This window comes from Apium graveolens, chromosome 6 (genome assembly GCF_009905375.1).
Source record: "Apium graveolens cultivar Ventura chromosome 6, ASM990537v1, whole genome shotgun sequence".
Taxonomy (NCBI): Eukaryota; Viridiplantae; Streptophyta; class Magnoliopsida; order Apiales; family Apiaceae; genus Apium; species Apium graveolens.
The window spans coordinates 8,982,270-8,995,059 of NC_133652.1; the positions used below are offsets into that span (position 1 = coordinate 8,982,270).

At 36.6% G+C, this 12,790-nt stretch overlaps 1 protein-coding gene and 1 long non-coding RNA gene across 2 annotated transcripts; one reads left to right on the top strand and one right to left on the bottom strand.

Annotated features, from left to right (window-relative positions):
- The first annotated feature begins 1,926 nt into the window (after positions 1 to 1,926).
- Positions 1,927 to 2,590, top strand: LOC141666607 (uncharacterized). The gene is made up of 3 exons (XR_012552299.1): positions 1,927 to 2,007; positions 2,305 to 2,441; positions 2,545 to 2,590. It is a non-coding gene; the product is annotated as an uncharacterized LOC141666607 (long non-coding RNA).
- A 6,189-nt stretch (positions 2,591 to 8,779) lies between these two features.
- LOC141664534 (uncharacterized) lies at positions 8,780 to 9,502 on the bottom strand. Its single transcript, XM_074470491.1, has one exon. The coding sequence runs from the start codon at positions 9,500 to 9,502 to the stop codon at positions 8,780 to 8,782; it is 723 nt and encodes a 240-aa protein (XP_074326592.1).
- Positions 9,503 to 12,790: the final 3,288 nt, after the last annotated feature.

Sequence of the window (12,790 nt, forward strand, 5' to 3'; positions counted from 1 at the left end):
GTGGATGTGTATTTTTATTCAGTGTGGTGTCTATAGTGTGTGTGCCCGTTTGCTGCGGTGGGACACTCGAAATAATCTAGGCAAGTGAAAATATCAAAATTTAGCGTTGGATGATTTTGAAAAAAGTGGCCATGGCCACCGCAGTTGGGGCAAGCCTAATTACTTTTCTTTATAACTTTCATATTATTTAATCATACTTTACAAGTTTTCTTCCATTTCTTTGCTTTATTTTTCAATTACAGTATTTTAATTTTATTTAATTAAACTAAAATTGAATCATAAAAAATATTTAATTATAAATATAATTATAAAATTTTATATTTATTTAAATTAATTATAAAGATATTATAATAAGATATTTATAAGTATATATTATAATTTTATAAGAAGTATCGTGAAAGAAAAAATAAATTAAATTTTATATAACAGCAATACCAAACACACCATTAATAGAAGTTGCTACTTCTTCTAAGAGCCCAGTTTTTTATTACGTGGCATGAAGTGGGATCCAGAAAAATTAAAAGTGGGCACGCAGCACCTCCGGTGCTCAGACGCCACTGACTCAGTTGGTGCAGCAACATGCATACCTTTGTACCGGGAGATGAGTGCTTCAACTATTTCTTTTATTTTATTATGGTCTAGGCCAAATAATTTTTATAGAAAATTTATATACAATCGTATATACAATTGTTATCAGATGGGCCTAACTGAGATTCGCTGTAGATGTATATTTTTGTTAAGTGATGCCTATAGAAACCATTATATTATATTGATATAAAGGCTCATGTTAGATTCTAGTTTTTATTGTATTCCTAGTTTTTTAATATGCACCCGTTTCTAGAAATTGAAACATATGGGAATTGTATTAAAAAAATTCAAAACCGAAAGAATAATTAAGTATTTAAAAGAACGATTTTTCTCTTTTACACTTATAGCTGCGTAATAAAAATTATGTGACAAATTTTAATTGGTCTATAACTTTTAAATGTTGATACAATAAAACCTCGATAAATTAATACTTTTGAGACCATGAAAAAATATTAATTAATCGGAATATTAATATATCGATAAATTAATAATTTATTAATTTATCGATATATTAATAATTTATTAATTTATCGAAATATATTATTTAAATTTTATTACGCATACAATTGTCAGAATAACAATTTATTTTTATCTATTGAATACTTAAAATAACATCAAGAAATATTTATGAATTTAAGTAAATTAAAAGGATTCACATATTTAATTAGATTACGTAATGTTCTCAAGTTGTCAAAATGGTTCAAGTCAGGGCCCTATCTTTTCTACACCAGCCTTGGTCCTATTTACCACAACAATAAAAGGTACCTTATTTAACTAAGTCAGTCCCAGGAAAAGATGCCTTTAAAGCAGTAATTACATTAAGTAATTCCCTCTTGTAACATGAACATAGTACACGCCAGAGCTCCATAATACATTAAGAAAGATTCAAGATGAAGTACAAGACGACATCAGTTTTAAAAAGAAGCAGGCTACAATTGAGACTTATTATAAAAGTGCATCCTAGAAATCTATAATTTTGATGTAATATGTAATTATTAGTTTATATATTATATGGGACTTATATGTATTAATAAAAAAATATAATCTTATAAATTTAGCCAATTATTAATTTAATATAAAGGGCCCGACTCGGGGTTAAAAGAAATTATTAATTTAACGAGGTTATTAATTTATAGAGATTTAACTGTATATCCCTTCCCCATTCCACCAATGAAGAAAAGAAGGAAAATAAAAAATAATAAGAGTTAATGCTTAGCGGGCCCAGAGATATTATTACCATTCAAAATATTTGTCTTAAAAAGGTATAGTAGATATAAGAGAATTTTATAACAGCGGACATAAAAAGGGGCAACTAATCTAGCGGATATATCCGGGCAAAATTTCCTAATGGAGACCGTGACCACACTGACTCAGTTGTTGCAGCAACATGCAGATCTTTGTACCTTTTTTTATCGCGAGGTCAGTGCTTCAACTATTTTTTATTTTATTATTCAAGATAATCTAGGCCAAATAATTGTTATTGAAAATCTTGTATACAATCATTGTTTGGTATGGTGTAACAATTACTTGTCTAGACCGGATCCCTGTTACTAGTAATTTGCTTTTTTATCATACTTGAAGCAGGCTAAAACACTGATTTATGGTAAATTTTAATGTGGGGTGTTTGTAATTTCACTTGATTTGTTTTAATGTAATTTTAATGTTCCCTTTTGAATTTTTTTATAATGAGTTGTTACTTTCTTGATTTTAAAATAGGGGATTTTCACCAAGGACTTTATAGACTTGCACAGGATGCAAGATCCGGACGATCCTGATCCTGAATATTTAAAAGAAATTGTTGACGTGTTCTTTCGAGATGTGGAGACGCGACTAAATGAAGTGGACATTTTACTGTCTGCGTTCTATCTTCTTGTGTCTGTAGTCTTTTATTTTGGACTTGTTTGAAATGTGTTAAATAATCTGAATTTTATTTGTGGCTCGAATTGTGTTTAACAGCAAGGAACAGGAGGTTGATTATGGGAAACTTGAAGAAAACGTTGTCTCCTTCAGAGAGTCCTCTGAGAGGTAAATTTCTATATTGTTCAACTTAATCAGAAGTTTTATATTGAGACTTAAAACATATATTTAGATAATATTCCAATACCGGTCAAGTTTCAAATTTGCAATAGCTTAATAAGATTTTGGTGATTTATCTTAGGGGTAAACATAATTAGGATGTAGTCTGATTGAAATATGTACATTTGCTCCTCCGGCCGCCTTTGATACCTTGTCAAGGAACCGGTCGAGGGTCCAGGTATTAGAGAAAGACCCTCGCCTCCGTCAACATAGTGCATAGGAAGTAAACTAAATTGATCGTTATTCAGGACATTAGAACTAAACAGACGGCAATAATGTTGGTGTAAGAAACAATTTAACCACTAAATAACTGCAGGAATGCTCGGTTTTTGGTTTTGACCTTACTCTTAGCTCCGGATAATCAAAGACTGACTGAACATCACAAAAAGTATCCATCTTATCTTAAGGACGGCCCTTATTGAAGATTAGCTAGCGAGCATCACATTAACACTAAAGTAACAAAAGCCAAAATAATTAATAGTCTTTCAACATATAAATTTAATCGCTGTGTATTGGTGACAACAAAAACTTGAAAACATTGAACAAAGTTGTTCCTATTTTCATTTCACTCACCACCAATATCACGATTCCCCAACGCCTCTCAACTTCCATGCAGACCACGGCCGATGCCCTTACTAGTAGAATCTTACTGAGAGAATGAAGGCAAAGGCAAATTATGACTTGATAAAGAGGCTGTGCAAGAGATAGGAGAGTGAGAGAGGGCTAGTATTAGAGGTTGATTTTAATTTTTTTATTATCCTTTATTTCGTTCTGTGTGTGTTTGTGAGAGAGAGAGAGAGGGAGTATTAAGTGCTACGTTAACGTGCATGATATAATAAATTATTAGGTTAATAGGATTAATTTCGGTTCGGGTTATTCGGTCGGTGCTGCTGTGCTGGCATGAGCCCCGAACACGACCAATTTAGTTCGGTTTCTTCAGTAAGGCAAATATATACAAAACCGAACTTAGCATTAGCAAACTGTTTTGCTAGTTTGATTTGGTAAGTTTGTCCGTTCTTCAGTTTACGTGTTGTGTCGGTGTGTGTCCATTGAAAAAGAGAGGTACATATCTTTTGTGTATAAATAGGACTGCAATAGCTACTTCTGGCTGCAGCAACAGGTTAATTTTATCTCGTAATACTTTTGTTGGTGTGGACTAGATAAAACAGCTGAGACAACAGTCGATTCAGTTTAGAAATTTATGTTTTTTTGATTGTTTGCTAGCTCTATATTTCGCTAGATATTGTTTGATAAGACATATGAATTACCAAGTAAAGGTTTGAAAGGGCTTGCACAAAGTATATTTTATAGATTTTCTTTCTTACAGTTAAGGAGTTTGGAGATACTTCTAAGTGGGAAATAATGATTTTAGATTATGCTTTCTATATAGCTGTGCTTTTTTATTGGTTTTAATGCTTTCTTTGAACTCATGTAGGAGTCTATATATTGGTTGTGACACGCAAAGTCTTTTTTACTTTGGAGTTTCTTTTATTTGCGGTTTATTCACAGTTTATTCACAGGAGAACTCCATGTTTGGAAAGCCATTTAACGATGTTGTGTAAATAGCATAGAATTGTAATCAACATAATACAGTATTAATTTTGAATGTAAGGGTGCTTTTAGTCATGTAATTGCATTGCTGCTTAAATATTCCTGGTAGCATTGTTTATTACAAAGTTTTATGTAATTTTTTGGCTGCTATCTGCTACGTTTGCTGCGAACATGCCTGTCTTCTATCCAACTTTGTGTGTGCTTTATCGATAAAACCCCTTATGCATTTGAATTGACTAATACAAGAAAATGGACAGAAACTTTAGAGATTATCTTGTTTATTGGTTATTTAGTAAGATTTTGACTAATTTTTCTTATTCTTGAGTAACAGCATTGGTCTTCGTACCTTGGTCATCACTTGTGATGCATTCATAACCTGCTACCATGCTGCTAACTTTGAAGGGTTAGTATATCTTTCCACTTACACCAATATCAGTTTTTTTCTGAGTCGCTATTTAAAAATCGCTTGTACTGCAGATGACTTCTGTAAACTCATATTAGGTTTCCAAAAATTCCAAACCATCAACTTTTATTAGTGTATTTCTGATAGACGAGATTGCGTTTCTAATATTAACATGAGGAAATTTTCTTAAAAAAAGTTCGTACACATGTTATTGTTCAAAACACAGTGTTTCCCTGGAGTCATCCATTAGTTTTGGTGTTTCCATTAGCGGTTGCAACCTACTTTGATTATAAAGATGACACTCAAAAGGTGTCTGGTGCAGGTGTGTGCGATGCCTGAGACATCTAAAAGATGACTATTATGTCATTAAAAGGAAGCTTGGAACATTGCTTCAGGTGAGTACACTCCATCTTTCCTTTACGCATAGATTTCATTCTTTAACCATTAGCAATTTGAGCCAACATCTACATCCTTTTCAGATTCTAAGATCAACTATTGTACTTGTATACAGCTCATCACTTTGAGACATTTAAATTTGTAATTTGACTAGTTTTGAATCAAGTTAAATTCTTTTTTTTTGCTAATTAAGTTAAATTCCTATTCAATATTTAGCACCAGTGATAGTTTTGTGACTAAAGTTCTCACGACATCATGTGAATCTTAATTGCGTAAGTATCTTTATTCGTCTTTCAAAGGTCTATTGGATCCTCTAAATCAGAACATTAAAAGCTAGGCAGTATTACAACTATGTGAATTTCTTATGAACCAATATGCTTTTACTAAATCATATGTATTTGGGATTGCAACATTTCTAGTATTGTCTGTATTTAATATTTGCCTCTCACTTTTCATTATCTACTTCTCTTTCTAAAAAAAACCTTGTGTGTTATATGCAGCTGGAGGATCAAATTCTAGCTGCTGGGGGAACATATCCAATCATCGAGTATCCCCGTGAAAAAACGAAGAGGACTTTAATTCCTAAACGTCAGAGAGTTTACGGGGATTGACTTCTATCGTCTGTTAGTGTTCAGGGATTTGGTTGAGAAGCCCCATGTAGATCTTCAGAGCTGAGCAGTGAAATTTAGAATTCTTGAATATTCTAGCTAGGGGAGTTGTTTATTTGGTGGTGTACTTTCAGACTATTGTGCTGAACCCTTTTCTTATTTAGCTTGAGGATTGTTTCAACTTTTGGGGTGACAATAATGTTATTATCGCCTTTAAACTATTAACTGTCAAGGCAAGACCTCTCTGCAAGTCGCCTTTCGCAAGTCACCACAATTTTGAGATGTTTTCCTGAGTTGATTCAGTTAGTTGTAAGCCTATGAACTATTAATTCTTCGGATAATGTTGCACGTAAAGTTCAGTGCGATTAGTGTTTAATCGCGGAGTTCAAGTCATTAAAAGAGCCTATTGATAGAGTCAAGGCATTGTTACATTACGCAACTTTGTTACCTTTCATAGACGAGTCTATAAGGTCCGAGGAAAATAAAGTTCCGGGGTGCACAGCTCAAGTATGGTTAGAAGTGAAAATGGAATTTGAAGGGTTTATGAGGTTTTGAGTTGACAGTGATTCTGAATTTACTAAAGGGTTTGCGTCTTGTTTGATTTGGTTCTTAGATGGAGCTACACCTGAGGAAGTTGTTGGTTAAGAAGACTAGGACCAGATTAATTCCCCCAAGAGGATGTGGTTATCCCACCTGATTAAGATAATATTAGGCAAAGAAACTTTGGTTCTTAAATTATTACCAGGCTAGACAAGATCTTTTTCTTTTCTTTTTGCTTAATTGACATTATCTTCTTTGATACAAGCATATGGTAGTTTAATGTATGGGACCAAAATACCATCTCAGCAGCATTAGAAATGGGGCATTTAATTGTGATGGTATAGATGGTGTTGAATGTTTTTTCAGTTCAATTTTCTAATTTACCAATGCGTCCATTCTAATATATGAAAATTTTCTAAGATGGTCCATTCTGTCATTTGGGTTGGCCAAATTTTGACACCCTTTGCATAGGTTTGTGTGCATGATGTGATCATCCAAATGGTTCTCCAATATGAAATCTTATCTTAGTTAAAATTGATATCATCTGATATAATGTATTTTTCCTTAATCCAATCTTCTGATATAATGTATCTCTACTTTGATTACATTGAGATCTTCTGATATAGCGGTTGGTTTCGGATTGAAATTTAGAAATACAGAGAATTTCGGTTTGGACCCTCTAACTCGCTCCTACTTATGACATCTAATAAGGAAGTAAAAGATGAAATTTAACTAGGTGATAGGAGTCTTTTGGTTCCTTCTGCAGATATTTCACTATGCTACAAGATCTAGAGGCTGCTTGCTTAGCATCATGATATTAAGATTTTGTACATTGACCACTTTGATTCCCTACTTTGTTGTGATTCTGGATTAGATAGATCTATTGGCAGTAGCGTATCTGGTCATCTGGTGTTATTAATAGGTATATCAGTTTGTAACCAATCATGCCCCAGTTTCAGTATGATAATGTTGTAATGTGTACCCTTGGCTTTATAAGTATGGTTTTTATATCACAGATAGCACTCCTATTTGACAAACCGAGTATCATGAACTTCTTGAAACAAAAGACTCATATCTCAAAAGTGGCCTTCTAGGACTGAGAACTTCTTGAACCATTGGTATTCAAGTTAGCATGGACAGAATAAGCGGCATGCCATCAGTGACAGGAAAGGCAGGTGCAAAAGCATTTTCTGAGTCCGGGTTCTTATTCTGAATTCACCAACATGGACATGGGGCATTTAGTTTTAATAATCTATTTTTTGATATCAGTAATTATGATTAGTGATTTCTAGTTATAATTCTTTTGAAATTTAAATTTTCAATCAGTTTTAAATCTTCTTGAAGCACTTCTTTTGAACAGGTGTTTTGATTTTAAAACTTTTTAGACAGGTCTTGTGATTTTAAAACTTTGACATATATCCTGGGATAAAATGTACGGTTTAGGTATTACTACACTTCTTTTGTTGATGTCAGAAGTCTGGGGAAAAAATTAAAAGGCTGGAGTTCGTCAGCATTAGAACTCCGGTAATCATCAGAAGCAGAACTCCAGATAATGTCAGGATTACGATTCCTCAAATGTGGCATAGTCTTTCGGGGCTGACAGAGATTTGAACTGCACTTCCATTGCTGTCTGTAAATCGATGTTTGTTGTTGATGTATGCTTATATTGATGCTAAGCAACGGTGTATCTTTTCATGCAAATGGCTACATATCTTGTCTTAATTACAGAAAATTAAAGTCCTGATGTGTAATTTTTTGAATGGAAATCAGTGTTTATTGATAATCCTAAATCACCCCGAGGCCTTCTCCATGCCGAGCCCGGACTCAAACTCCTTTTGGACGGCGACGGCGGCGTGCGGTGTAGCTGTAGGGTGGGAACCTACAAAACAGAACCGGAGGGGGGTGGCGTCCCCGCGGTACCTCCGGCATGAGAATGAAAAAGGTTTTTTAAGGAGAAGAAGGGCAAAGTGGGGATTATGCGAATATATCTATGGGGTGTACGTGTGTGCATGTAAGTATAGGTGAGAGAGAGTATGTAAGATTGTCCCCTGTAACCTTCCTTCTGTTCTACCTTTTATAGGCCTCCTACTAGGGTTTAGGGGTTTATCTCCTTTAATCTGGACCGTAGGTTGGCCTTTTGGACTATAGGGCATCTGGACGTCTGGGATGCGTCAGAGTACTGTCAGATCCGGACCGTAGGAGTATTCTGGATCCCGGGTACCTGGACGGTGGGGATGTCGCCACGTGTCCTAGTCTCCTCAAGGTCAAAGCTGAATGCGTCAGGGTACTATCTGATCCGGACCGTAGGAACGTTCTAGATCCCGGGTACCTGGACGGTGGTGATGTTGCCACATATCCTGGGCTTCCCAAGGTCAATGCTGAGTACTCCCTGGGCTCTTGTAATTGGGCCCTGGGCCTTTGTTATTGGGCCTGAATTATTATAGGCTATCATTTGCCCCCACTCCCTTATGCGGGTTTACCCGGATGGGGGAGTAGAGTAATTACCATTGTGCCGCGACGTCTTTGAAAATTTTTGGGGGTTATTTGATTTGCTGCCCCTAACCCCGGGGTCAAATGGGGATGTGACTCCGGGGTTGGCTTGGCTAGTCATTTGACATCAGTTCGAGGTGGGATTCCTTGAAGCACTTAGAAAAAGTTTTGGGGGTTTTTTGATTCCAAGGCCGCCACTTTTTTTTGACATGCTTATTTTGTCCCAGGCACACCATCGTATTCCCTTGCCAGTCGAAACATTTGACTTCCACCAGAACGCGTTCATTAACCTTTCGATTTCTTGGCAAAGAGTCTTTGGAACCATAAAGCATGACATTGTGTATGTAGGAATCATCTGGGCCACATTCCTGATCATGATTGCTTTCCCCGCCCGAGATAGTAATTTTGAGCTCCAACTTTGGATTTTTAGAAACACTCTGTCTTTCAGATATCTGAAGACTGTCTTCTTGGACCTACCTATCAGCGATGGTAAGCCGAGATACTTGCTGTTCCCAATATCATTGAATACTCCCAAGGTTTGTTTGATCTCCATTTGTTTGTCTCTATGGACATTTGCATTGAAGAAAATGGCTGATTTCTGAAAATTGACAGCTTGACCCGAGAATCTTTTATACGAGCTCAGAATCTCTTGAATTGCCTTTGTTTCTAGAGTTGTAGCTTTGAAGAAAAGGAAGCTATCATCAGCAAAAAGAAGATGGGTGATTGCCGGGGCTGAACGATTTATGCGACATCCAGATATTGAGCCATTTTCTGAAGCTGATTTAAGAGAGAGTGATAGGCCTTCCACACAGAGTAAAAACAAATATTGGCATCTTGGAATTCGACACATTCTGAAAAAAACTATTTGCTCATCATTTTTGGGAATGAAGTTGCCTGATGGATTTTGTTCTAATATTAGGAGCTTGGTATCGATGGAAACTCTCCGACTTACCAGAATGAAATCCCATGACTGCCATATGATTTTGCATCACCTACTCCCAATTACAATTCGATCGTCACTGCATAAAAAGGTCAGGGACACCGTTATTAGATTTTGTCTGTTCTTTAAGGCTATTTGTAGCAAAGTTATTGAAGCCGATAAATTGGAAAAAATGCAGTCTCAACTAATTATAACAATATGCCAACTTGAAAATATTTCCCCCCTTCCTTGTTTGACATAATGATTCACCTTTCGATTCATCTTGTGCGAGAGGTTGAGCTATGCCGACCAATTTTCCTTAGGTGGATGTATCCGTTCGAAAGGTACATGAAAATATTTAAAGGATATGTAAGGAACAGGGCTCGCGCGGAGGGTTGTATTGCTGAGGCATATATTGCTGAGGAGGCAGTTGAGTGTTTGGTTAACTTTGAGGAATCGACTGTCAGAGTTCCAGAAAATGGCAGACGTACAAAGGATGCAATATGCAGACCACTATCTGGTGCAACAATGATCACCCCGAGCACCAAAGATTTGCACCTTGCACATTTGTGTGTCCTACAAAATAGTACGGATGTTGTGCCATATTTTGAGTAAGTATTTTTATTATCCTTCGTGCGCAGTTTAGTTATAACCATACCTATATCATAATTCTTTATATCTGCCATTTTAATTGTAGGGAACACTTTTCATTTTTGATGGACCAATTTCCGGAACGTGGAAATGACGAAATCTGGCTAAAGAATAAGCAAAATGAAACTTTCCCAAAATGGTTTAAAGAAAAGGTTTTACGTTTGCTTAATTGTTAATATTCAGTCATTTACCTCCATTGTTATTATTGGAAACCTTGCAAATTATGTGTAATTTAATTTTTCATAGATTGCATCAAATTTACTAGATGGAGAGGAGGTACCGCAACATATAAGGTGGGTCGCAGACGGGCCTAATAACGATGTGCCTACATTCAGTGGCTACAAGGTGCATGGGGTTACATTTAGCACCAAGTCTCGTGATGATACGCGTCAAGTTCAGTGTAGTGGAGTGTGTGTAGATGCTGATACAATGGTTGTGCAGGGTACGGACAAAAATATTCAGCATACATCACATACATACTACGGTGTTATAAATTTTATATGGGAGTTGGACTATAACATCTTTAGGATCCCTCTTTTTCTCTGTAAGTGGGTGGATATGAACAGAGGAATCAAGGTCGATGAATTAGGATATACATTAGTTAATTTAAATAGGCCTGGTTTTTTTTGTATAATCATTTTGTATTTATGATTGTATTAAGAATATATAATAGGAAAGAGTTACCTCTTACCCACTGTATACACTACAAGAAAACAGGACAAAACCGACCGTAAAAAACGGTCGGTGAAGAGGCAAAACGGTCAGTTAAAATAGTCATAACTGACCACAGGGCATGGTCGATTTTAGCCTGGTCGGTTATGACTTTTGGTCGGGTTTAACCCTCATAACCGACCAACATAGTGGTCGGTTAAGTGCCTGGACATTTTATTCAGATGTGGGGTCACAGTGTACACGTGGCAACACGTGTGCACACGTGTTGCCATGTCACTGAGTCATAACCGACCGAAGGTGGTCGGTTATGTCTATTTTTAAAAAGTTGACTGGAACTCATAACCGACCGTGGTCAAAGTGTGCACATCGGTCGGTTTTATTTCAAAAGCTAACTCAAATGTCATAACCGACCGTCCTAAAACCGACCACCCTCTAAAGGAGACGGTCGGTTTTATGAAGAAGGTGGTCGGTTATGTCCATTGACGGTCGATTTTCTGGGATCTGTAATGGGCAAAAGTGGTCATAACCGACCGTAAGTGGTCGATTATGTCTATTTTAAAAAGTTGACTGGAACTCATAACCGACCGTGGTCAAAGTGTGCACATTGGTCGGTTTTATTTCAAAAGCTAACTTAAATATCATAACCGACCGTCCTAAAACCGACCACTTTCTAAAGGAGACAGTCGGTTTTATGTAGAAGGTGGTCGGTTATGTCCCTTGACGGTCGGTTTTCTGGGTTTTGTAATGGTCAAAAGTGGTCGGTTATGCCTGTTTTCGGTCGGTTTTAAGGTCTGATTTTAAAAAAAATTACAGGTTTTTCTGCAGTCCTTGTATACCAAACCAAATCAATACACAAATCCAATCCAATCACAACCAAACAACAATGACAATCATTAAACTATACTACTCAAAATCATTCGCAAAAACTAGTAAATTTCACAATTAAACCATAGTAATTAAATCCAACACAAACATTCACAAACTCCGATAACCAGAGTATTAAACCGTATCATTACATCATTATAATCAATCCTAAATAACCGACAAAGTATCAAACCATCACAACGTACTATATTACATCCGACAAATTAAGTCTTAAAAACCATCCCATGACCATCAAATTAAGTCTTAAAATCGATCAATGTAAACTAATCCGACAAATCAACATCGGACGATCCACCGCCATCACCGCCGCCGTCATCAAAGTCCTCGTCATCGGAGGTCTCATCCTCAGACGTGTGATCCTTATCGACTTCCATAGCACGCCGATTATTTTCCTAGATACACAAGTTTAATTAAACTAGTTAAAAAGAAGAAACAAAATTTACATGTGAATGAAACAAATAATTAAACAAGAAGGTCAAAAATTATACCTCCGCAACACGAGCTTCCGTCTTTTGAACGATATCTTCAATCAAGGAGCCCACGATATGCACGATCTCGCCACCGAGGCCTCGAGAGCAGTACGTGCGAATATAGCTATCCCCGCATCGGAAAGTTGGCGAGCAAACCGATTTAGATTAGCACGGATCTCCGTAAGCACATTCCTCACGATGGCAAGATATACATTATTGGGGATGGCTTCACGTTGTCTCGGAGCGGATGGGGATGAGCCGGCTTCATTCCGTGTGGAATCTCGGTACCGGGTAGCAAGTGTAGGCAAGAGACCGGTGGCCCGAGCATTGGGGAACCCCACCACATAATTCTTTTTCGGCCTTGTACCTTGGGGGACCTCCAAGGCTTCATCCACCAATCCCACGACTCATCCCGATCACCCGTTTGTGTAACCTCCACGGGCATGCGCTCGAGAATGGCGACATATCGTTCCTACAAATTCATTTAAAACAATTAACGATGCATTTAAAATCAAATAAAAATGCATATAAAATCACATAT

Excerpts from the sequence above, each read along its gene's own strand:
- LOC141664534 (XM_074470491.1), bottom strand. The coding sequence starts at position 9,502 with ATGTGTCGAATTCCAAGATGCCAATATTTGTTTTTACTCTGTGTGGAA.